Raw genomic sequence first — 27,500 nt, forward strand, 5'->3', positions numbered from 1 at the left:
TTTTCGCATATCCCATGCTTGGAGGGTTGGGGTCAGAGAGCTCAGGGTCAGCCATGATGCAGCACCCCTGGAGCAGGAGGGGATGATGGCTTTGCTCAGAGGCCCAATGGTGGCAGCTTGGCAGTGCTGGGGCTTCAACCTTGATCTTCTGATCAGCAACCAAGAGCCTTAACCACTTGTGCTACCACTGCCCCAGCTTTGGGTTGAAGTGGGATTTAAAAACTCAGTCCTGTATACATTTCTACATATCATACATAATGATAGCATTTCACTTTTCAAGTCTAAAAAGATTCCTTGAACTTGAATTTAAAGCTGTCTGTGTGTTTTGGTAGTCATTTTTTTGACATGTTCCCATGTGATCACCCTGTGAAACATATTTCAATTGCATTTGAATAATACACTCCTAAAGGGAAAAGGTGGATTCAGTTCAGTGATGCAGTTCATCCAGATACTTTTCTCCTGGTATTTAGATGAAAAGAACTAGAAGAAATTTTCCATTTAGAATAAATAAATATCACAAAACACTTGGCAAAGTTCATTTTCCTTTTGGTATGTTGATGCAGAAGGTTTTGTTGGTATCTCACAACTCCAGGGTCTGGGGTTCAATTCTAATTCTCTAAAACGTCCTCCACCTCCCTAAAAACATTTCAGTATGTCAGTGGGCTACTCTACAATACCCCTATAAATGAATGGGCATGTGATATTTTTGATGGACTGTAGTGTTCTGTATTCCTGCGTTTCATATATTAACAAAGAGTACTTTTAAAGGTTATTTAAGGGTTCAGATAAATAAGGGTTCTTGGCATCCAATAAGTGTCCTGATCCTCTGTAACTGTGCCCATGCTCTTAACAATTAGACAATGCTTGTTGTTACTCTTGCTTGTACGCTTGAATGCTTGTTGGTGCTTGAATGTCTTCCCATGGAAGTCTCACTTGGAAAAATCCTAGAGGTCTTACTGAATATTAAAGTGAAGGAACTTGTCTAGCTGTTGTTGTTAACATTTTTGAAAAGTTGTAAGATTTTGCTGTTTGTTATACTGTATGAAATTACAGAATGCCTAGTTTTACCTACAATTATCTTCCCTTGAATATCTATCTATCTATCTATCTATCTATCTATCTATCTATCTATCTATCTATCTATCTATCTATCTATCTATCTATTTTAATAACTACCTAACTTACCAACTTACTAACCAACTGACTGACTGAGTAACTGACCAACCAACCAATTTTCCGACTGACTGACTGTCTGTCTGAGTCTGCCTGCTTGTCTGTTTGCCTGTCTGTCTGTCTGTCTGTGAGTCTGTCTATGATTTTATCTGTCTGTCTGCCTGTCTGTTTGTCTGCCTGTTTGCCTGCCTGTCTGTCTGTGAGTCTGTCTGTGATTTTGTCTGTCTGTCTGTCTGTCTGTCTGCCTGTCTGTGAGTCTGCCTGACTGTTTGTCTGCCTGTTTGCCTGTCTGTGAATCTGTCTGCCTGCCAGTCTGTCTGTCTGCCTGCCTGTCTGCCTGCCTGTCTGTCTGTGAGTGTTCAGGATCTTCTGTAATCATGACCAGATTCTGATTTTGTTTTTTAACTCAACTAAACCAGACAATAAAGCACCTTACCTGCATAGCTGCATTATAATTCTGTCTCAGTCTTGAGCCAGATTTTAAGTGCATTAACAGATACATTTGCAGCATGAATAACGAAACTGTGTTTGGTCAGTCCATGGATTAGAGAGTTATAGTGAACAGGAAAGTAGATTTCATATTTAAATGGTATTTTCTATTAGAAATGAGTCTGGGAGATTAAAGTATGACAAACATACAGTATCTCACAGTATCTGTATAGTGGACTTAACATTTGCACAGTGAAAAATTAAATTAGCCTCTTGACAGGTCACAAAGCATGCTGGCGAAACAGAAAGTACAACACCGTGTTACCTCCTGTGTACATATTAGAGCATGCAATGCCATGTTCAATGAGCTGCAGTAGACCTGGAAAGAACTGGCAGTAAAGGATGAGCTAACCTTGCTGACCCTCTCTCTCTCTCTTGTTTACCTCAATTTACACTCAGCTAGCACTTTATCAGCTTGATCTACAATATTTACTGACTGTAAAACATCTGTTGCTGTGGAAATTGTGACCCGACATTGAAAGAGGGACCTTTACAGGAGCACCACTGACCAGATATGATTCGTGTGCTGAGTCATTGTCATCACAGCAGTAACACTGGCATAGAGATGTATATGATGCTGGAAGAATTGAGCCTCTGAAGTGTGTATTTGCTGCATTGAAAAAACAGTCCACAAGCTATTATGAGTTATAGTCTCTAACTGTACCAACAAGCTGGACTAACAAGGCAAGTGTGCCTAAGGAAGTGATGGTGAAACACTTGTACCTCAAACTCCAGACACTATTAAGTCGGGTTCACTGCTGTGCAGAAAATGAATCGCCGCCCAAATCATCTGCTCAGCAATGCTCGGATGGAGTAAATCGGCACTAACAGGCCGTTATGCTACGGGGACGTTTTGCTGACGTGATTTGATTTCACTTATCCTCTTAGAAGGAAGCGTCACTGTTGTACGAAGTTCTCTCACTTCTGATTGGTTGCTTCTATCCTATGAGGAAACATTTCTTTCTTTATGGTAGGGGTCTTTTCCAGGATGACTCCACCCATCCACATGGCATGAGGACTCACTGAATAGTTTTATGAGGATGAAAGTGAGGCGACTCATGTTATGTCTTTCACATCATTCCAGTCGAACAACTATTGGAGATTTTTTGGAGTGATGTATTGGATATCACTCTAAATGTCTGGCATTTGGCAGACGCCCCTTATCATTTTATCTTATTTGATACAACTGAGTAATTGAGGGTTAAGGGCCTTGCTCAGGGGCCCAGCAATGGTGGATCTGGGATTCAAACTCACAACCTTCTGATCAGTAATCCAACACTTTAACTACTAACCTCCAGTACTACTACTCCAGTACATATCCAGAGAATTGATTCTGGTGGCTGGTGGTGGTCTAAAACCTTACTATGCCAATTTATGTTGATTTTTCTTTTCATATCATAGCCGAATCAGATAACCTGTTGACATGGACACAAGTGCATGCTTTGTAGCTCTCTCTGAGAGGTTTCGTCTAGGTGTCTGTGCCGAGATGTGAGGTGATATAAGGATGGCGAAGAAGCTGTGTATTTTCCATATGTTACTGCAAGAAAGCGGAGAAAGAGCAGCCCTTCCCTCCCTCATAAAGCCTGCAGAGTGAGTGCGATGTATCCGTATGTGACAGGTAGAGAGCCTGAATTCCTTCTGTGTGCAGGTATATAGCTCTGAGCATTCCACATTAAGCATATGTAAGCATATTTCCTGTGATCTTACGTGCTTTGCATAAAAGAGCAGAACACCTTGGCCTGTTTAATTTGATTTGCTGGGGCTGTAAAATAAAGAGAAGAAGAAGAAGAAGAAGTGGCTCACCGCTTTGAGGATCCTGGCCGTAACCCGCTGTGCTGCAATGCCACTGCACTGCAACACTCTTTTGCCTTTGTGTCTTACACTTTGCACATCACTCTTTGCTGTCATGGTGTGTGTGTGTGTGTGTGTGTGTCAGTGTACACTGTAGAGTTTGCCTATGGTTTCTATGTTCTGTACTCAAGAGCGGTTTTGACAGAAGTGAGAATACCGTGTCTGGTCTTTTCCATAAAATATTGCTGAGAAGGTTGGATAACTGTGTCTGTGCTATAAACTATGTCTGGGATGTCTGTTCAGCTTGGGTACAACCTGCTGCCTTACAAACTCAGATTAAAAAACACAAGCAAGGAGAAATAAGCTACCGGATTGAAAGAGATTGTGACACAAACAGGATTACCTGTACCCGATATGACCCAAAGAATGAACCGAGTGAGACAGAGTGTGGAGGAGCGCATCATCTGATTCGATAAAACTATTTTTATTTTTTTATTTTTTTTTTATCCCCAGCCCAGATTGATTTACACTCCCCTTCACCTGTATATGAAGTTTGATGGATATTAAATCTTTCTCTATAATGTGTAATTTGTGCCTACCGGCAAAGACAACCATTTCAGCAAGTGTTTCTCCATTTCTCTGTACTGAGTGCGTGGAATTGCTCTCCTGGTGTGCATCCATTAGGCCTCTCACAGCTTCATTTCTCCCGCCTCCACCTTTAGATCAGAAGGCAGCCGATTGATGAGTCAGGCACTTCCTGAAGCTCCAGCCTGGAGGAACTCGCTTGACTTTTACGAGTGAAGTGTAGGTCATTTTAAAATATGCTTCAAATATGCTCATCATGGGTGTACTTGGCATACAGAGAAGAGTCTCAGGAAGTTGTTGGAAAGTGGGCGGGAATACCGGGAATACCCAAGGGTTCGAAGGAGGTGGTGGAGGCTTTTAAAGGGGGCTTGGATTAAATGGTCATTTTTGTTTTTTGTAAAAAGATTAGTAACTCAGACTGGGTTTGCACAGGAAATTGAAATATCCGGAACCATAAGCGGTGGCAATACCCAAGTTTCATTTTGGAGAATATTAGTTTGTTCCTTTGTGCAAAATGAACTGCTGTATAATTACTTTATTGCAGCGGTGTCCAATCTTCTCCTCAAAGGGCCAATGTGGCTGAAGGTTTTTGTTTGAGCCAAACACCAACACACCTGATTCCACCTGTTTAATCCGTTGATCCCGGTCTTTAGTGGACTATCTGATGTAATCTGGAACTCAAACCTGCTTGGCTTTTTGCAGATGAAATAAACTCTTGCATTTATTTGCAAGCCTTGGATTCCTATTCTGTAATAGTCAGGGATTTTGCGCCAAATATGTGCAATAACTATTCAAAAACTTTGAAGCATCCAACACCAAATGTCCATTATAAATTTTCTTTTATCCCCAAGCCTTGACCACTTGACATTGTTTGGTTCTAGACTTCTAACTCCACATTCTCTCGGTGTTTCAGCATATTGTTGTGTTTACTTTTGTTGTTCCACTGAGTCAGACTGTTGTCTAGGAACTCGTGGAGGTGGATGTCCATTTTTATTGCTGAACTCCTACGCCAGTGCAGCATGTCAAGATAGCGAAAAAGTCTAAAATAGCGCATACAGCCTTAATTTAAATGCGGTTTGATTGAATTTGTCTCACAGTAACTCACAAAATGTGTCTTCGTAGTGAGAGCAATGCAATTTGGAATAGAAATTATACCTTTTAAAATAAATGGGAGACAGAATTTCTCTAATGATCTTGTTTAGATATATCAGCTGGTGGGGTTTGAGAACTATGGATGGATTTCCTGGGTTTTTCCTCATGTTCAAATGCTAGTGAAATAATGCACAAGAGCCTTTCTTGAATGAGTGTTTAACCTACACCTTTTAAAAAAAAGACCCTGATGTGAATTAGTTCCATTGTTGGTTCATTACTAATGTTTAACTTTCTTAAGCAAGAAGGGCGCTTTCAAATAAAGCTCGTACCTCGTAAATGAACTGAAACTGGTTCGATTTACTGTTTAATAAACCCACTGCTGCTATTTAATCCATCTATTATTTACTGTAATATTTATTCCATCTATTATTTACTATAATATGTTTAATTCAATACGTAAACAGGCAACCTACGAATTGCGCTTACTCCAAAGCAAACTTGAATAATAAAGCAAGTCTGTCAGTAAACAGATTTTCTTCTAATCATCTTGACATATTTTGCTCAGACATGTATTACAATTTTTTCAATATTACTACGCAGTGTAATGCTGTGTTCTCTTCTATTGGTCTCAAAATACAATTCTAGAGAAATTACACCTAAAAGTTTGTAACAAACTCCTGTTTTTCTTTACAGGTTAAGCCATGAGGCCTTACTGTAGAAGCTTTCACACATCGCTTTCTCTTCTCAAACTCCTAAAACCTGTCACCCGCCAATGGCCAATCGCCTGCTTCAGGTCCAGTACCTCTACATTATCTCAAAGACGTTGCCTCTCCACACACATCTCCACCCCTCAGCCGCAAATCACCCAGGAATCGGTGGAAATCCTCGGCCGGGTCTACCCCAGAGACGACATGACCAACGTAACGGCTAAAATCCTGTCCATGCTGGGCCGAGATCTTCACAACCAGACGCATCATCCGCTGTGGATCATTAAAGAACGGATTAAAGAGCATTTTTACCGTTCCTACACAAACCGGACTGGCACGCCACTCTTTTCTGTCCATGATAACCTCAGCCCAGTGGTGACAGTGGAGCAGAACTTCGACAGCCTGCTCATTCCCAAAGACCACCCGAGCCGAAAAAAGGGTGACAACTACTACCTTAGCCAGAGTCACATGCTCCGGGCACACACCTCCGCCCACCAGAAGGAGCTGGTACTCTCCGGGCTCGATCGCTTCCTGCTAGCTGGGGACGTGTACAGGAGGGACGAGATCGATGCAAGTCATTATCCTGTCTTCCACCAGATGGAGGGAGTGCGACTTTTCACCAACCATGAGGTCAGGACGTGTTTGATTGAAGGAATTTGTTGGTGTAATTGAGAAAAAGTTACAGATTGTCAAATGGAGTGGAACATCGTCATACAAATGCCCTCCCTTACAAATTTTCACCCGTAAATTGAAATTTTGCAAGAAATTGCATACAAAGCATTTTTGGCTTATGAACAAACCGAACCAAACGATAGCTAAGTTGCACGTACGTCCAGGAGCCGTTCCAAACTTGTTTGCATCAGTGGAAAGCCAACCTAAGTGAGTTTATGAAATTTTTTTCAGTCAGCAAAAGCTGTCTCGAAAGAGTCAACCCACAATTCCGCTGTTGCCATCGACATGGGTTCAAAAGCTGATTTTTCGTTCGTTTTTTGTTGACAGATTGGTGGTGTGGTTGATGTGTTCTGTTTTTAGCCCAAGCATGGTGGCACAACTTCCTGTGAGAACCCTTGACCTGGAATGCTTGGTTTGGGTCAGTTCTTTGTAAGCACCCATACAGTTTACATACGTAAACTGTTGCTAATATTTTTGGGTGACTGGAACGGATTATCTGCATTTACATTATTTCTTATGGGGAAAATTAATTCGCAAAAAAATTTTTGCCTTAAGGACTCGCCTCCACTGGTGCCGGCATTTGGTCTAGATACAAATGTTTACACTACAGCGCTGATTCTGACCTGCACAGTAGTTGCAGTTCTCTTCTATTTTACTTCTATAGTGCTTTCAATAATAGACACAATTTTTAGATTTAATTTCAGACAGATTTTAGTTTTAAATACATCCCTAATGAATGAACCAGTGAGGAAAAACTCCCTGAGACGGCAAGAGGAAAAAAACCTTGAGAGAAACCAGACTCGAAAGGAAACCCATCCTCATTCGTTAATAATTTATGAATATAAATAATTTCCTTTCTATAAATTTGTATTGAGGAAGTAAGGAAGGAGTCTCTATCAATGCTTTTCAGAGGTCAGTGTAAAGCTGTGTTCCTAATTTTTCCAGAAGGTTCCAAAGACTGATGCATATATATAACATACAGTCTGACTTGTTTTCCAGACATTACAAAACATTTATAAACTTGAAACATAATCAAACATGTAGAGTATAACATAGTCTTTCTTTTTTTTTTTTTAAAAAAAAAGGGAGGACAATGTCATTGAGTTTTTTTTCCTATAACAGGACACACAGTCCTGCTCTAGTCAGTCCTTGCTTGATAAGGACTTTTCATGTTTGCCCTTTTATCACTGAAATGTGAGATGGTTGTAACACAGTGTAGATCTTCCTTGGCTTTTCAACAAATCAAAGCTCTGAAAGCTTTTTGTAAAAATATTGGTTTATGAGAAAAGTTCCTGCTCAAAGCTTTACACCTCTTGATTAGGTTCACAGTTTCAGGACGTCTTTGGAACTGTGCACAGCGGGTGGAAAACTAACTTTTAATTCTTGAAATCAGCCCTGGAAATGAGGTCATATAAATTGGAATCGTAGGTAGGCTATGAATACAAATAGCATATTACGACTGTATGCCTTTGTGTTTTGCAATGTATTAAAACAAATTGGTGGGCTCATGATATCCAAATGTTTCCGCCAGTTTTCTGCCATATTTAACCACCTGCTGATTTCCTACAAGCTAGCTCATCCCTGTCATATCTTAGCTTTCCCCCTCTCTGATTGGTAGATAACATGTGCTTCCTCTGAGACATATGAAGCCAGCCAGTGCATTCAGGGGAAATCTGCCCTCTTCCACATACATGAGCTCACAGATGACCCTTGACTGGCTGCTTGCAAACTACCGATTTCCTGGAAATTGATCAAACTTTTCTTCTCTTGTACCCATCAGGAGCATATATTTAACAATCTGACACAAATTTCATGTGTTTTTAATTGTGCCAATACCATAATTTAAGAAAACACTCATATTTTTCCCAGTAGCCATTGCGAAAAATGATTTGTATAATTATTTCACCGTAGTAGACGGAACTAAAGTTGATTATTTTGCAATGCGTGCACATCCCAAAGTATTCTTTTTCTTATACCTTAGCTAAGAAGTATTAAAAAACAACCCGCTGTCTTAAAGATCCATTTTCAGTTAATCTTGTGTAATGTCTGGAAAACAACTTCCTTTAATTATCATTAAAAAAAGTTTCTCGTGGAATGAACAGCCTTAACTTTGCCTGTAACAATGGCCTCCTTTCAGAATCTTCATCTTGTCAAAGATTAGACTAGATTTTTATTAGATTTTCTTTGTTAAATAAAGATTCAATTTTTCCCAGCATTAGCCAGCTGCCACTGTTGAGCAAGACCCTTAACTCTCAATTATCTTCTTGTGTCCTGTATGCATTTATATAAAGAAGGCCTATGATTTTTCTTGTAGCAGGAACAACTGCTGGTCTAGAAAATAAATCAACACTTGACATTGTGCGAAATCAGATTAGAGATTTGACAAGGCTTTGGATGGAACGATTAAAAATGAAAGTGTAATTTTGTGATGTTGGTCAGCTGTTTGCACAAGTGCAGAACGGCGAGGATCTGTCGCTCTTTGAGCACGGAGGTCGACGCACACCGCAGAAGCAGGAGACTCACAGTCTGGAGGCTGTGAAGCTGGTGGAGTTCAACCTGAAACACACTCTCACACAGCTCATCAGGCACCTCTTCGGGGAAGGTAGAAATCTCTCAGCATTCACACTTTTTCTTTCTCTACCTGGAGCCACCTTCATCTCTGTCTCCGTCTGTGTTTCTGCTTTTTTTCTGCCGTCCTGCAGAGCTGGAGATCCGCTGGGTAGAGTGCTACTTCCCTTTCACGCATCCCTCCTTTGAAATGGAGGTGCGTTTTCAGGGCGATTGGCTGGAGGTGCTGGGATGTGGTGTGATGGAACAGGAGCTGCTGTACTCAGGTGCTTATTTACTTCCACACACACACATTTGCATATTCTTGAGTCTGAACCATGCTGTCCTTCTGAATCTGTTCTCAGGATGTGTTTTTGTTTTGCTGACCTGAATCCTTGAGGACATGACTGTGTAAAAACGAACATTTCATGAGCACTTGTGCTCTTGATTTATTTTAGTGAGCACCATTGCACAAAACACACAAGCACCTGAATCATGGCGGGTCTACTGACAAAAAAAAAAAACAGGGAGGGAGAAACAACATCACGAAGCTGTGAGCTGATTTAGAACGATGCAAAACAACAGCTTTATCTTCGACAAATGTACGTCCTGAATGTTAAACTCTCGATTAGTAAACAAGCAACGACTTAATAAATGAAATCAACGAAAGGGCCGAGTGATTTATGGCTGTTTGCGTCTCGCCCAAAAACTCACCAGTGAGTCAGGATGTATAGAGTGTATTCATCATGAGCGATTTACATCTATAAATGGCTACGAGTTGCTTTTAGCTATCGAGCTGCTATTAGTTTTAGGTCAGAGTCTGCTGCTGAATCTGCATCGAGTGCATCAGCTTAGCCATAAGGAGCATTAAGGGTGACTAGAGGGAGCTTTTTAAAAACCCTTAAATAGAGAAATAGGACACTGTGTGACCTTGTGGGTTTTAGAAGCTTGCGCAAGAGCTCCATTTGTAATAGTGAAGTAGTAGATTATGTACAAAGATACCATATTTAATGACTGATCATTAAAAGAAACATTGAAGATTATGTGGATTGATTATTAAGTGAATGGTAAATAAAATGAAAAAACATCCGGCGATCAGGAGTTTTTCTGGCAGATACGTTCATATCGGGTAACAGTGACTGAAACTGGACACATGACGACTGGGGGGAAAAAAATTACACCAGTACCTGCTCTAGCCACAGATTCCTCCCAATGTGATTTTTCTCTGTGTTAAAGTCCATATCGAGGTTTCTGTTTATTACCACGGTTGTAAAGAATGATCTTTTGGAGTTATTCCGCACTATTCTGTCAGCTTAACCTCTCCGTCTGGCCTTTTTTCTTCTGACCGCTCTCGTCTTTGCTGGTTGTTTAAAAATAAAGAGGTTCATCTACAAGTTAGGAAGCCTAAAAGCAAGTATAAATAATGTTAAGTATATAATCTAACTACAGTTTTAATACAAGTACAAAAAGATGGTAATATGGTACATATTTTTTCAAGCAAGTAGAATAAAATGTTCAGGGATAAAATGGTCTAATGGCTTGAATAAATTACGCTGGAACATATTTGGATTAAAAGTGTTCTTAAAATTAAATGATCGTAAAGAGGAAACGTTTGCTCTGGAAAGGGAACATGGCTGCAGAAAAAATTGAAAACCTTTGCTCTATATGTCAGGCATTCGGTACATCCTTTCGCGCAATGATTGAAATGAGTCAGTCGAAAGGTTCTTTGAGAAATTCCTTGCTCTAAGGACCTTTTTCTGGCTTGACACTGCTTAGAAAAGAAGACCGAAAAATTGACTCGTCAAGGTCAGTGTATGAAGCGCTCCTGCCTCTGCCAGTAGATGGCGGTGTTGTGCAGCTCTGTGTGCTAATACCCTCCTGCTGCAGATGGAATTATTCAGCATTAGAGCTCTCGGAGGCATCCGTTCTCACAGGGAGGGCGTGGGTGGACACGCTTAGCTGCCCAGACAAGACTCTGCTCTCTGGGGACGAGTTCAGGACGAGCGTCCCTTCCCTCCCCTCCCCTAGTCTCCTCTCTCCTCCCTGCCACTTAACACAGTGCTCTACGCTCTTCACTCCTCACTGAGTCAGTCCATGTTAACCATCACATTAGTCTCCACAGGTGGCAGCTGGACAGCAGACCCGGGCCGCTAAATGCACAGCGGCTAATCATCAATAGTGCATCCCCAAGCCACCATTACAGAGACGTGGAGCTGATAGCACGGCATTAGGAAAGTCATGTGGATGAATTAGGATGCCAGTACTCTAAGGTGTCCTCCATGTATTGTATTTTTAATGCTGCTAGGCATTTTGCTGTCAATAATTGATAGCTTTTCTATCCGAAAGCCTCAAGAGGTCTCTGTCACATCTATTTTTAGCTCTAATTTTTTTTCCCTTCGGCTCTAGAACAGGTCACGAGTAAACATGTGGATTCTCTCTCACAATATGAAACACATGAAATATGTTTAGATTCGAATATTTGAGCGAGTTTTTCATCCTTCAGTCGTGTGTCACGCTGATAGATTTGCACTGATGGTCAATGCTGTATTAATGTGAAATCTAATCGCAGAAGTGCACAAAGTCCCAGAATGCAGTGCAGCTCGATGAAACGGTTGTGTCAGCTCGGCTAGTTAGCGAGATTCAAGCTGGCTACTGTGAATCGCTGTATTCTTTTCTGAAAATTGACTGGAGTACAGCACAGGTGATGAGATGAGAGAGCTGAAACACTAAAGCTCTGCTGCATCGCTCTCTTAAGGTAGCAATGAAGCGAGGGCTCAATCCCCCTGATGCCACGACATGAAGTCAACCAGCATTATGAGTAGTGCAGGAAACTTTACTATGAATCCGGACTGAAAAATAAACCAATTTAAACTCAGATTTTCATTACAAGATAAATCTTGCCTGCCAATTATAAAGATTGATATACAAGGGTGGATTTTTCCTTTCGGCTCGGGCTTGCAGGTGTCCACGTCACTGCTGTGTCCTGATTTGCGTCATCATGTTGTCAACCCTGTGGACTTCTGCATAAACTCCTATTTAGTCTTGCTTCAACAACCCCACTAGAAGTCTAAGTGTGTGTGTTTGTGTGTGTTTTGGTCCCTCCTCACTCTGCCATGAATACAGATCAGTGTCGTGTTGTCTCTGGTGCTGTAGCCTGTGTATGTATTCAATCAGAGCTTTAGCCCTGTGTACACCCACCGAAGTGCTTCTGCATATACGCAACTGAATAAACAATAGCCTTCTGTCAGGAGACAGCTGTCAACAGGCCTCATGTCCAGCTCCATGCTTTACTACACAACTGAGACACACTGAGTGGCAGTATGTGTGTGTAAGACCCTTGTCCTCTATCTCACATAATGTTTCTATTACCTACCAGTAACTGGCCTCTATTGCACTACTGGTAGTGAATCAGTAACATTCAGATAATTGGCCACTCACTGCAAATACATTTTCAAGAATGAGGCAGGTTTATGATCCAGATGTGCACTGCTAATTCACCACACCAACCAGGATGTGATGGTAGTCAGGATTTTTGCCGACGGGCACAGTTGTCTGAGGTAAAACAGGTGATTATATTTAATGAGTGTAATAAGATGAGCGCTTCGGGTTTGAGAGGTCAGTAAACGCCTGCGACTTTGGATTTCATCAGAATAAGATATTAAATAATTTCAAAGGGCTCCTGGGAGAATTTTAAATATGAGGGTGGTGCCGAATTCCCGGCCAATTCAGTAGAGTTGCTGTGGTTTGGATTTATGATCGCTACTTTTGTTAAATTCCCCAAAACTTTGCCGAAATCATCTGTTAAATCAAGCCATATATTTCACCTCTAAATATAACCCATCATTTCAAAGTCATACAATTTGTTCAGATTGATTTTTAGCCCGGTTTGTCAACCAAACGTTAAAGGGAGCGTCTGTTTTAATCGGATTTTTTATTTGTGTAGCTCATCTCACAAGTGGACACTGACACAAAGCAGCTTTGCAAAAGTCAAGGTCAAGAGCTAGATCCCTAATCAGCGGGACGAAGGTGTGGGAAGGACAAGAAAAGAAAAGAAAAGAAAAAACCCTCCCCGAGATGAGAGAAGGAAGAAATCTAGTGTCTGTGCAGGGCTTGTATGTAGTGCTGCATATATTTAGAATGGTGCTAATTGTCATTTTCCACATTGTAACCACATTCTCATTACCACTGGATTTGGCGATGTGTGTATTAGCACTGTTTTTTTTTTTTAAGTCTTTTTTAAAGGTTTTAAGTCTCTGTGGTCTGCACTAGTTTGCACCTGAAGCACCTGAAGAGATATGCAGATTTTATCCGGGGCTGAGCTTCAATTCAGGAGGAAGAAATAATGCCTGGAGATGTTTTACTAGCTTTACACTGTGTATTCTCAGTGCTGCTATCATCCTGACCTGTCCTGTGTCGACTTTCCACACACACACACACACACACGCACACACACACTTGCGTTCTTCTTTTGACTTTGTCAGTGTCCCAGCTCTGTGCCTTTTCACTGCAGGAGTTCTGACAGAGTCGCTCCGCTACTCTCACTCACACTGCCTCTCTTTCTCCCTTTCTCTCCCTCTCTCTTTCTCTCTCCCTCTCTCTTTCTGTCTCCCTCTCTCTCTCTCTCTCTCTCTCTCTCTCTCGCACACACACAGCTATACACACATTGACACACACGCTTCCCTTTCCCATTCTCATTTTCACTCCCAACTCTGTAGTCTCTCCCTTTCTCGCTCTCTCACACTTTCACTGTGTCTCTTTCTCTCACTCTATCCCTCTCTCCCTCCCTTTTTTGCACTGCGGCAGAGCAGTGTGGCTCCGTTGCCAAGGCAACTCCTCATTCGCAATCCCCTTCCCACACACTCACACGCACACACACATACACATACACCCTTCACTTCAGACCAGCGAGACAATAAAAAGCTGCCAGCAAGACCGAATTAAATGTGTGGCAGGAGCTCCATGGATAGGAGGCAGCGACTGGGATGCCAGTGGGGGTACAGTGGAAAGTGAGAAAGAATATCAATGAGAGGCAGAGAGCATTAAACAGAGGGACGAGGGACATCCAGAGAGGTTGAAAGGTTATTTATTTGTCTCCGAGCGTGAGCGCCATATGTGGAGCGTGGCATAAGTGTGCCAAAGGCGGTGCGTTTGCTTTTGGGGAGGAGGGAGACTAATGAAAGGAGGGAAATTAATGAAAGAAGGGAGGGAAGGTGGGGGTAGAGGCGGAGGGGAAAAAAAGGGGGACTCCTCACTGACTGCTGGTCCACTTAGTTATTCATTGGAGCGCCGCGTGTAATCCCAGCATGCATTGATTCTACACTGGGCCCAGAATGCAGCCCTGTGGGACCTCGCCACAGCCGAATGCAGCATATGGGACCCAGTGTTAATGATGGGCTGGGGCGGGGCTTAGTCACGCCCTGAAGGACCAGGGGGGCTTGCAATGTGATTAAAGCCATGTTTGGAGACAATTAACGGCCCTTCAAGTCACGCGCCGTGGGCCCCTGGGACAGTGGGGGAGTAGGGAGTCGCTGGTGGGAGAGTGAGGTACCAGCTGAGCTCCCGTTCTGGTTCAGGTGGCACTTTCAATCTTAATCTTAATCCTTAATACCACCTCCTGTCCCTCCCCCAGCCCTCCCTCCTTTTCCACACTGAATAAATCATGTGCCAATTGCGAGCAGCTCCTGTTAGAGCTCACACAGACATGCATGTCCCACACACACACAGATGTCTCTGGCCTCATTACAGCACTTCTGTTGGGATGCTGAGATTTTGGCGAGCTGGCGTTTTTTAATGAGATGGCCTTACCTTCTATCTATCTATCTATCTATCTATCTATCTATCTATCTATCTATCTATCTATCTATCTATCTATCTATCTATCTATCTATCGTCTTTTCTTCTGTCTGACCATCTACTGTATCCTTTCCTATCTTCTGTCTTTCTGTCTACCTGTTTATCTGTCTGTTATTCTCTTTCTGCCTGTCTTTTTATCTATCCATCCATCTAGATTATTCATCCATCCATCCAATATAGATTATATTGTGTGTTGTATGTAATGCATAGAAAATATGTATATGACAGAAAAAAGCAGTGGAAGAAATACAAAAATACAGAATGAAGTAGTGAAAGCAATAAATGGAAAAAGCAACAGTCTTGACCTCTTGTAGCGTCTCCTCCCATTTTCCCCCTTCCCCTCCTCCAGTCTGCCCTGGACATGCTCCCAGTGCTCCCAGTGGAAGCAATCACTGCTGGGAGACGAGTCTTTACACAGCTGATCCCTGGCCTGACTGCCTCCATCCTGTTCCCTCTGTCCCATTCCCTCTGACACACACACACACACACGTTCTATATATCAGCGTTCCTTAAATATACCGTGTGTGTAAATAGTAGCATTTGAAATTCTTGCGCAATGTTTTTCAGTCTCTGTCTCGCACTCCCATTCAGATTCTTTGTCTCATTGGTCCTTCCTTCCTCCCTCTCCACACACACACACACACGGCAGCCTCCTCCACCTCATCGTCCCTCGGGTTTGCAGGTCCACAGAAAATATTTGTTTGTGCAGTGTTCCATTTCAGCCGATTTAGGAGGGTGGGGGCAAATAGAGCTAGATATTAGAGCAGAGAGTCACTAAGAGGACGGAAGAGAAAGGGAAGACGGAAAAAAAAAAGAACGAATGCTGCGTCTTTGTAGCACTCCATCTCATCTCTTTGCACTGTGTAATGTATTGTAATGGGGCTGGCCTAGTTTTAAGCCTTGGGCGATGCAGCACTGCCTCCAGCCTGCAGTGTGGAATAACCAAGCAGAACATTACATCATATTCAGACAGGAATCTGTGCTCACCAGCCATGTGTGGCGTGTGTGTGTGTGTGTGTGAGAACGTGAACGAGAGTGTGACTGTACTCTGTGTGTGCAACAGTGTATAAATTCACATATGTTGTTGGACAAAGAAATAAACAGGTATCGGATTCCGTATGTTCCGTTCTGGCACGGTGTCAATTTTTGTCCTATTTGTAATTTTCTTTGCTTTTCTTATGCATTTTAAAATGAACAGCACCTTACCAGATAATGCTGTAGGATAATGTGGGGTGACAGGGTTTCACACTGTGGTGTCGGAATGAAGTATAAAGACGAGAAGAGACGAGGTCGAGCATCGTCGTCTTGTCATAACTTCAGAGTCTTCCTGCTATAAACTATACTGGTGGGTGTACCAGCGTCTCTAAGTTATCCCTAGGTGTGAATGAGTGTGTGAATGTGTGTGTTTGGCGCCTTAGCAGTTGACAGGCATGTATTTGTCTATTCCACTCACTCACCCAGTGTTCCCAGGACAGGCTCTGGATCCACAGAGACACAGGTCAGGTCTCTGACCAGGTCCACTGTTACTTTTTATGAGCCTATACCGCAGCGATGTGCGATTCTTGGTTTCGACAGTAATTTTGGCTGTAATATATTTGCACCACTTAAACTGGTAAAGATTATTCATTGTCTTTAGTCTCGGCACTTTTGAGACACGGGAAAGTCTTTACTCTTTCTGGTTTCTTAGCAACTTCTTAACAACTTCATTAAAGTAGATGTTGAGGGAGCAACTTGGTTTTTTTCCCGTGAAGATCACATGTAACTGTTATACAAATAAAATGTTTTCAGGTCTTTAATCAATATTAGAATCAGAGTTCTTGGCACATTGATATGGTATTAGATGATGATGATGATGATGATATTATTATTATTATTATTATTATTATTATTATTATTATTATTATTATTATTAATAATAATAATAATAATAATAACAACAATAATAATAATAATAACAATAATAAATATTTATGGGCAATAATATCATTATGCTGTTGAATATTTATTTTCTTTCTTTCTTTCTTTCTTTCTTTCTTTCTTTCTTTCTTTCTTTCTTTTTATTTTATTTTATTTTATTTTATTTTATTTTATTTTATTTTATTTTATTTTATTTTATTTTATTTTATTTTATTGTAGCAGCATGACCTATTACATTTTGCTAGTAGTAAAAAAACAACAACAACCCTATTTCATTGTACAGTGTAACGGGTTACTAGTTGCTGTGTACAAAATGTAATCATTTGTCTACAAAAACATGAAAAGTATTTTGACAGGAGAAATACTGCAATTATCCACTTACTTCTGAGTCATGTCTCGCCAAACAAAGAGCTGGACAGCTGCACTGAGGAGAAGCGAAGCGGTGGTACATTGATGCTAGATAAAAAAACAAACAAACAGATTTTTATAATATATTAGATTGTTGCAAAGTTGATCAAGAATAGAATACTTGTTCACTTTCTTCGTGTTAAACTTTACAAAGAAGTTACTTTCCTTTATGGAGATTATTTTTATCCCCTCTCCTCCACTGACAGCTAGAATTTTGCATCATATTTTAGAGGTTGTGGAAGTGAGATGATGATGATAATGACGATGAAGAAGATTGGCTTGCTGTGAGGAAGCACAACTGCCCCCAATGCCCTCCTATACTTATTAACCAGCGCTTAGGACTTTCTTTTCATTTTCATTTTAGAAAATAACACAATGTCTACATTTGAGAGGAAACAAATTCTTTCACTTGGCCATGGCTAGTTGATTTATTTCTGCTCCCCTGTCTTTAAATGTTAACTGTGCAGATTAATCAGCCCTCGGAGATGAGCGGAGACGTTAATCAGTCGTCTGTACCTTCTGTCTCTTCTGTTTCTGCAAAGTTTGTTAGTAGGTGACGGAATAGTCAGGGGAAGACGAACACACGGAAACGTGCATGGAGGAAATTCAGAACGGAAACATGGAAAAACATCACGTATTTCCATAAAGCCTTCAAGTGACTGAAGCACGTATTTTTATTGCACACGTCAGTTTGATTGCAATAAGATTCCAGCAGGAATTTTTTTTTTTTTTTTTGCAAGCACATTTTTGTCTTCATCATTTACATAATGCACATGAAGTCAGAAAAACTACCTCCTATGTATAATGATTTTCTAGTCTACACAGCAAGCGTTATTTAAGACGTTTCCGATGCAGACCTGCTATAAGACACTACCTGAACTACACTAGTTACGCTGAGTAAGAGTAAAATGTGTGTGCTGAGTGATGTGTGTGTGTGTGTGTGTATGCTTGTGTACACGTGTTTGTTTATGAGCACTGGGATCCAGCACCGGCTGACTCAGCTGTCAAAGGGGCTGGGGTATGTGTGATGAGCTGGACCTACTAGAAACTGGCACGCTGCCCTGCTCCAGGTCGTGGCTATCGTCAGGCTAGTCAGACGACTGAGATAAAGGCCGCAGGGAGGCAGAGACATGGAGAAAGAAACACTGCGTGAGTGCCAAGAGGAACTATCAGCAAAAATCCGAGAGAGGTTTGTCAGCAGAGTGAGGTGAGGTAAAGAAATGCCAAGGCTTTTACCGGCCACTCGGGTCACTCGTACATACCTGGTGATGGCCATGAGACTGAGAATAAAGATTCATCAGTGGATTTCACTGAAGTAGTGTAATGTGTGCAGTGTAACAGTTTTAGTATAGATATATACTACATGTGGCTCCCAGTGAAGGCTAGGAATGGAAATAAATCTTGAAGTCAACCTGAATATTTATTTCAATTCCTCACCTCAGGTTTATTAGTCTAACTCTTTGATTCGATTTCGGTTTCAAGCTTCGCAGGTACACAAACGTCGCATTCTGTAACTCGCTATTGCGTCTCCGCTGTTTGTTCACGCGATTAAAGAAACGGCTAAAGTCAGGATCTTATTCAGGCTGTAGTTATGGATCAATATGTCTATATGCTGAAGCTCACACTTACTTTACTTTATTTATATCCACGGGTTTGGGAAGTATAGCTCGTTTAAAGGTAAGAATGGCTACTGATGCTGTGTGCAGTCTTTTTGACTTGAGGTCACTCCATACACAAGGAGAAAAATCAGACTTGAGAAGATGAACCCAGAATTATGACGATGCTGTAAGAGGAGGTGTTCTCTCTGGCGTTTTCTGGCTGGAGGTCGAAAATTCCCAGTTTTGACCTTGAGTTGAATGGAGCACAAGCTTAAAGGAAACATTTCCTGAAGAAACATCTTCATCTATTTACCTTTTTTCTTTCTTTAGACTGGTTTTAAAACTACTAATACTTAACTAATACCTATTCTGTCTGCAGAAATGACGTGTATATGTGCGATCGATCTGTTGTCCAGAAAATTCTCTCTGAGTAAAAACAAACCTAGAGATGACTGTTCTTTCCCCAAACGAGCCCAAAAATCAATCCCGGGTTTAGAGTCAAACTCGAGTATTCGGGACAACTGTAAAGATTCCCTTGGTCTCTCTTAAATAAAGACATTCCGGATGTCCCGAGATAGCTAATTAGTGTCCTTGCTTGTCTGCTTCCTTTTATCCTGACTTGTATTTGGACTGGAATAACGGCATGAATTTTTATCAATATTGACTCGACGGAAAAGCGCAAATCTTTTCTCAAATAAATGATGTGGACACTGAAACAAATCCCGAGTCTAACCTTTTCCCCGGTCCTGCTAAGTGATTGCTTCTTTGTCCAAGCTCAGCTAATGAAAGGAATGGCTTAGGAAGGCTTCAGAGGCTTGGGACTTGACCTGTCACTCGGCTAATCCAGAGCTTTAGGAACTCGTTACAAAGGCGGACTCTGCAAGGAATTGAGCATTTGAGGCAGGTTTGCCAGTTTGTCGTAGAAACGGCTAACGGGAAAGTGTAGTACGGCATTTTTAACCCGTTATATTTGATTTATTTCTATTTATTCATTAGGTGAAGGCAGGAATGTTTGCTCATTTGTAACAGTCATTCTGCAACATCCAAAACTAGTGATACTTTTCTCTGAATACATTTCCATGAATCAAGATCATCCTAATCTTCATCTTAACCTCAAACCCATAATGCACAGAGCTCCTGATATTGTTTGTGCACTTATCTGGCTGTAAGCTTCAGAATCTTGTAGTCTGATTAGCTCTCTGGAACCACATTTAGTGATGAAAGGAACTCTCTGGCAAAGAAATCTGTCTTGCGATATTAAGGTTTCACAAACCTAGAATAGAATAGAAGCCAGATAAACATTACAGCACAGTGAAATTCTTTCTTTGCATAGCCCAACTTTGGGGGTTGGGGTTAGAGCACAGGGTCAGCCATGATACAGAGCTCCTGGAGCAGTGAGGGTTAAGGGCCTTGCTCAAGGGCCCAACAGTGGCTAGGGCTTGATCCTTGATCCTCCGATCAACAACCCAGAGCCATAACCACTTTAGCCAACCTCAGAGTTTTTTTCGGGAGTGATAAAAATGAATCTTATGTGGTTTTAACACTTGTTGTAGATCGAATCAGAGTGTGATTGTTTCTAGAGCCCATGCAGTGTTGATTCTGTTGAACCCCAGTGCATTTGAGTTCATCACAAAAGCAAACACGACTTAATGCTCTTACGGACAGTAAGGCGCCTCATCTCTTCTGTGTCCCACAATATATTTTGGAAACGGACGATATCGTCATCGGCTATAACGTTACTTTACTTCCTGAACAAGTGCAGACAAGAGTACGGGTTGCGTTCACATCAACGGGAATCGCAGCACAGTTCCAGTTTAACCTCGGTGCGCTTGACAGCTTTCATATTACCAGTTTTCCATACATGCCCTGTTTCAGACTGCTTCAGAGTGTAAAAGCCTCTGTTAAAATATACACGCAACCCAATAGAGCTTGTGACAGGAAATCCAAAACGTAAAAGCACTATCTCATAGAGTTTAATAACAAAATGAACGCTAAGCAGCGAAACTGTCAATAAAACCGTCGAGAGAGATGAGAAGGACAGTAACAAATCACTTCATTTTTATACCATTATAAATAAATAAATAATAAATGTAAATGGTGGAGGACAGAGACAGATGCTGGTGAGGAATCTGACAGGGAAGTGATGAAGCGAGGATGATGGTCTATAAGTAGGCGGTATGGCAGTTGTATTTTGTTCATCTTTTATGTGAGAAAAGATAACAATCCACACAGAATTCAATGTAACATGAAAGAAAGAATGAACAGATTTCTGTGTCCACGCTGGTTATTACGCTTCAGTAGGCTCAAATCCATATGATAAAATGTTATAAAGGCAAAATATCATCAAACTTATTTTTTTCCCCTCTAAATTAAAAGCTATACTGGGACCATTTATTATTTCCGTAAGGCTCGCCTTAACTGGTGATATTTGTAGCTCATATACTGTACACTCACTTCTGTAATATTAATAAGAGGCTTCAGCATAGCAAGGATTAGCATTTTTTCTTTGTTAAATAACGCATTTAATAATGTGCGTCCCCGTGGATTAGCTGTTACTATAGCAACTATAGTGTGTATGTGTGTGTGCAGTGGTAGTGCAGTAATGAAGGTTATTAGGCTACTGATTGGAAGGTTCAAATCCCAGCATCACCAAGCTACCCCTTTTTGGCCCTTGGGCAAGATTCTTAACCCTCACTTGCTCAGTTGCATCCTGTCTCATTTCTAAGTCACTTTGAATAAAAGCAAGTTCATTCACGCAGAATGGGGAAAAATCTGATCTTGGTGATGTTAATAGGCTGTAAACCGCTGAACTGGGATTTTCATGTGCAGCATGTTGCTTGAGTTGACACAGAACGGTGTGAAAAACAAAAGATTAGAGAAGAATGACCAGACTGATTTGAGCTGACAGGAAGGATACAGTAAGTCTTTACAACCATCATAAGCAGAAAAGCATCTCAAAATGCACGACATGCTGTACTTCGAGGCGAAAGGGCTACAAAAGCAGAAATCTACATCGGCCTACTATCCTGTCTGCCAAGAAGAGGAGCCTGTGGTTGTAAAGAAACGTGATAGCTTAGTGGTTAAGATGTTTGTCTACTGGTTGAAAGGCTGGGGTTTGAATCTCAGATCCTCTAAGCTGTCACTGCCTGGATCCTCGAGCAAGGCCCTTAACCCTGAATTGCTCAGTTATGTAAAATGAGATAAAATGTAAGTTTCTGCCAAATGCCAGAAATGTAAATATAAATAAAATGTCACAATGAGCACAAGTTTTGGACTAAAGGAGAACTGTATAAGAATATTGGAACATTTTATTATATTAAAAAAATGTGTTGCACAGATATCCCTGTCCATTCCGAACTAGTAAAGCGCATCGCATTAGAGCTGTGTTGTTTTTAAAGAAGATAGATGATGAACGATGCCTGATCCAGACACTATTAGCAGTGTCTAGAACCGAGTTCAGGTGTTTTTTGTTTTTTTTTTACCCCAAACCACCACATTAGACTTGTACAGCTGAAGACTTTTGTTGGTATAGTTTTTCAGCCACAGCTTCAGTTTGAGAGAGCATTACAAAACCATTTAGGAGAAAATCAATCTGTCGACCTTGTCTCCTCCACCGCAGTGCAGTCCTAGTAACAAGTTTCTACAAGCAGTAAGAAGTACTAGGAAAGAAATCTCCATCAATAGCTTTTGTCTTTACTGTGTCATTAACAGCAGCGAAAGCAGTTTCTCGGGGGAAGTTTTAGATGGAACTGAGGTGTTGTGGGGTTTTTTTATGCTTGTTATTCATTATTCGGGTGGAAATATTTTGAAAACACATTGTCTTAATAGGTATGATGAATAATTTAGCCCAGCTCTGGTAATGTGATTTCATCGAATTTCAGTTAATAATATTACGTCTGCATCAAAATCATGTAAAACTGTGTACTCAGGGTGATAGACTTATTATTTATTTATTTATTAGTTAGTTAGTTTATTTTTTTTAATCATGTTTACTGTTCCCGTGCAATTTTGACACAGTTTATATTAGTTCAAATCCTCTCAAGACGCCACACCACCACTTCACTCTCTAGCTATCTATTATTAACATTCAGTACAAATCACATTGCTTTGTGTATACATAACTTTTTTACAGCAATAACATTAAATTGGTTTGGCTGAAAATATAAAACAGCTTAAATAAATAAATAAATGAAAATCCCCCTCACCAGCATAAACCGGAGATTGGCAAGTCAATAAATAGGAGTGATAGGATAAATTTATTTTTGAATTTTTTACTCCTTTTGGCATTTGTTTTCATTTTTAGTAACCTGCAAGCGAGAGATAAAACCGTCCCTGCTTAGATCAGAGTAGATTAAAGGTCTAAAAAAGGTCCAACAGTGGCCCTGGCCCTTTCTTGTGATTTGAAATTATAACCTTCAGGTCAGTAGACACCAGAACACTGAGTACAGCTCTGCTTCAGCTGTTCATTCTCAAAGTCCATTGATCTATTTATACATTGATGCTGTATATTTATGAACAGGGACTGTTTCCACAGCTGGGGGACTAAATGAATCAATTCAATCCATCACTGTACAGTTTTTCTTACCATGTCTGTGTGTAAAATATCCTAATGTTATAAATAGTGTGATATTTCACCTTAAAGCAATACCAGACACAGTAACTAGAGATCCAAGCAGTTTATAGACTTATAACAACAATTTTAGGCTACAGTTCTGTTCTGTGCTCAATGCCCAGAACATGCTATGTAGGGAATAAAACATGACCAGGCATGACTTATTGGAAAATACAAAACACCTGGGTGGTGTGATGTGGCCCAACATGAAGTGGGTTTACTTGTACTAGCTTGAAGTTGATGAATTTCCTGTAACAGCATGTCCCAAAGTGTCTAACTCCTCTTAAATCACACTGATGTAGCGAAGATTGCAGTATTTAATAAATTATGAATGAGTGACACATTTTATTTATTTATTTATTTATTGATTTATTTATTAAAGTCATTTTTAAAGTCATTTTATTTATTTATTTGTTAAAGTATTTTTTAAATTTTTTATTTTATTTATTTATTTTGTATCAGTCAAAGATATAGAACTTGCAAGTTACATGTTATTATCACCTTACTTTCTAGCAGCTATAAACATTCTTTCCTTCACCATCCTGACTTTATTTTCTCTTAATACCTAATATCTGGAACGTTATTAACCCCTCTGTCCTCTGTTACCGTTTTAAACCGCTGACACTGGAAACTCCTTCCAAAAACTTTCCAAATATAGAAACCACCATCATATCGCTGATTTTTCCTTTTATAAATAACTTTTTTTCTGGTTTATTATTAGGCATGGATTACGTGTAGCGTCTGCCGTACATGTCCGTGTTAACGAGGGATGCTAACGCGCTAGAACGTGAGTGTTAATGTAAACCTCAACAGCTACCGTCTGTTATAGAAAATGAATCCACACTTTCATATTGAGGAGTACACCAGCACTGTGGTATAATGTCCTAAAACAGCAGCTTTGGCAGCGAGGTTTGAGGTTTACTTTATCACACTCATTCTAATACTGTAATGTTTCTATAGTAACAGCTTACACAGGTATTAGTCTGGTGGATTCTCCACATAAATGGATTGAAATGATGTTGGCATGTTTTCTGTAATGAGACTTGTATTTAGCATTAACATTAGCATTATGATGGGTGGTGGTGGCTCAAGTGGTTAAGGCTCTGGGTCGTTGACCGGAAGATCGGCACCAGCACCGCCAAGTTGCCACTGCTGGGTCCTTAACCCTCTCTGCTCCAGGGGCGCTGTATCATGGCTGACCCTGCACTCTGATCCCAACCTCCAAGGATGGGATATGCGCAGAAAGAATTTCACTGTGCTGTAAAGTATACGTGACAAATAAAGGCTATTTCTATGCTATTTCATTAATGGAAGGAGTCTACAGTGTTAGTGACACAGCGAAGGGGTTTGTAATTTCTTTGGTAAGTTGACAAGATGAAAACTTTTTGTTTTATTAACATTAACAGAGAGGGGGAAAAAAGAGAAGCTGGAACAGGAACCTAACCTGTTCAACATTTTGGGGAAAGAATTAGGAAAATAATTGTCATGCTATATAGATAATTGTTAGCATAGAACTCACAGCCTAGCTAGTCTCCAGGAGAGAAGAGCTGCTGTGAGTCGCCTATATATAGAACACAAAATAGTGAAATACAAGAAATTAATCATCTTAAATTAAACAAAAATTAATCAGAAGTAAATCCATAATTGTAATATATAACAGATTTTACACGGTTTAGGTTAAAAAACAAAAAAAACAGAATGGAAATTGGCTCACTAGCGCAAACAGGAGCAAGGCCTTGCACAGGGGCTTAGATATACACAGCCTGAGGTAGCATGATGGGACATAGGTAAAAATAATGTTCTGGGGAGTCACACTGAGACAAATATGGATTTTTTGGGAGTGAGGAACTTACATTTCATATTGCATAATATTTGATATTTATATCAAACTGGTATCGAGGCTCTTGGTATGCGGCAGTACCTGATACTGACTTGATACTGTTCTATTCTTTTAGGAGAATGTGAAATTTGAGCAAACTTTTCTGTTCTAGTGTGCAGTGTGTCTGAACAAAAAAAAAAAAGCATATTTCTGTGGGGAAAATATCAAGTGGATCTTTGGTTTTATCCATCTTGATTTGATTGACTTGTGAAAATAAAATCGATCCAGGTGCTGACTCAGGTGTGAAGGGTAGCTCACGTCCTGGTATTTTTAATGCCTTGCTTAAGTATTCACCTCCTTCAGTGTAGTTGTCATTTAATTTATTCTATACATCATTTTTTTTCTTTTTAAACTGAGACACAAACAGCAGAAACTTCTAATGCCTTGCATAACTATTGTCCCCCTTCATTGGACTTTACTGGGATTTCTATCATTTGATTTATACCATATATCAAACTTCTTTTCATTGACCCATTGTCATTTGTCGCTTGCTTAAGTATTCATCCCTTTGGAATCAATATTTCAGGAACAGCTTTGTACAGCAGGATACTTATATTTTCACCCATTCTTCTTGGCAAAATTGCTCCAGCTCTTTGAAATTGGATTGAGAACTTTATTGGCGAACATCAAATTTCAAGTCTAGCCACAGTTTCTCGATCAGATTGAGGTTTGGGCTTTGACTGGGCCATTCGAATATAGTCAGGTTCTTGGTTATGAACCACTGCAGTGTAATTTTGGCAGTATTTTTAGGGCTGTTATCCTGGTAAAAGGTAACACTCTGCTGTGATCTCAAATCTTTTGCGCTATTCCATGCAGGAGGGGCCGTTTACAAAGCTGTAACTGCATTATGGTGGCCAAAGGAGTTGTTTGACGTTTCGGTCAAAAGAACAAGATGGTTGCTTTTCAGAGTATCATTCTGAAATTGTGTTATTTGAGTGAGCGAGACCCACCTCTGGCTAGCCAGAAAAAAAAAATCAGTTTATCAGTGTTTACTGTTTGTCTGTCAACAAGCATGTAAATGGATGGGAAAGTCTGTTCTGGTGCATTGCTCATATTAATCATCGGTGTATTGATACATTTTTGTTTGCTAGTGATGTACAGAATAATGATTCAGACATGCTTGTTTGCATCGTCTCCGAGTTGGGGTTCAGTTCCCGCCTCTGTCTTTTGAGTCTGGAGTTTGCATGTTCTCACTATGCTGTAGGGGTTTTCTCTAGGTACTCTGGTTTCCTCCCCTACTCCAAGGACATACCTTGGGGGGTGGTGGTAGCTCAAGTGATTATGGCTCTGGGTTGCTGATCAGAAGATCAGGGTTGAAGCTTCAGCACTGTTAAGCTGCCACTTTGGGCCTTTGAGCAAGGCCACCAATCCACCCTGCTCCAGGGGCACTGCATCATTGCTGACCCTTCACTCTGACCCCAGCCTTCAAGGATGGGATATGTGAAGAAGGAACTTCACTGTGCAGTAATGTATATGTGACAAATAAATGCTGCTTAACCTGGCATATTTAAATTGTCTATAGTGTGTGAAGGACACAGTGTCCTGTGATTGGTTGGTACACAAAGTGTCCACCACCTTGTGTCTGGCAATATAGTCTTCAGGTTCCCTGGATGCGTGGGATGGCCTTTACCTTTTGGAGGTTACTTTGATACTCAATGTTTGCTTCGCTGTTAAGATAAACAGCGATGTATGACTGACAGAAGAAACTTGTATTGCAATTGTATTGTTTATCTGCAAATGAACAAAAGGTACAGAGTCAATATTACTGGCTTAATACAGATTTAAGGAGTTAATACAGATGAATCGTACACAAGCTGACCAAAAAAAAACCCCAAAAAACCTGGGGAATATGGGAAATTTTGTTTTTTTTAAATAAGCAAGCTGGTGAACTTCTTTTGGCAATTAGAAGACACATCAGGAGATCAGAGGTGTTTATCAAGTCCTCTACAGATAAAATTAGCATTGTGCATTGGAGTTGAGGTTGCTGAGCTTTTCATTTTTTATTATTTTTTTTTTAAATACACATATCAACTGCTCTGTGTGTGTGTGTGTGTGTGTGTTTCATCCACAAGAGCGGGAATACTTCAGCAGAGAGAAATAAAACAAACCGATGATACTCTGTACTCGACATATAGTTAAAAGCCTATTGAAGCAATAACAGCATCATGTGCAATGCG

At 40.5% G+C, this 27,500-nt stretch overlaps 1 protein-coding gene across 1 annotated transcript in view; it reads left to right on the forward strand.

Moving 5' to 3' along the window:
- The window catches only part of fars2 (phenylalanyl-tRNA synthetase 2, mitochondrial), a 164,826-nt gene that overhangs the window by 46,335 nt on the left and 90,991 nt on the right, over positions 1-27,500 (forward strand). The window contains exons 2-4 of the mRNA XM_058401681.1: positions 5,824-6,467; positions 8,949-9,111; positions 9,212-9,343. Of these exons, the coding sequence (XP_058257664.1) occupies positions 5,832-6,467; positions 8,949-9,111; positions 9,212-9,343 (931 nt within the window). The 5' untranslated portion in view covers positions 5,824-5,831. The remainder of the gene's footprint in view (positions 1-5,823; positions 6,468-8,948; positions 9,112-9,211; positions 9,344-27,500) is intronic.

Source organism: Hemibagrus wyckioides, linkage group LG01, assembly GCF_019097595.1.
Source record: "Hemibagrus wyckioides isolate EC202008001 linkage group LG01, SWU_Hwy_1.0, whole genome shotgun sequence".
Lineage (NCBI taxonomy): Eukaryota > Metazoa > Chordata > Actinopteri > Siluriformes > Bagridae > Hemibagrus > Hemibagrus wyckioides.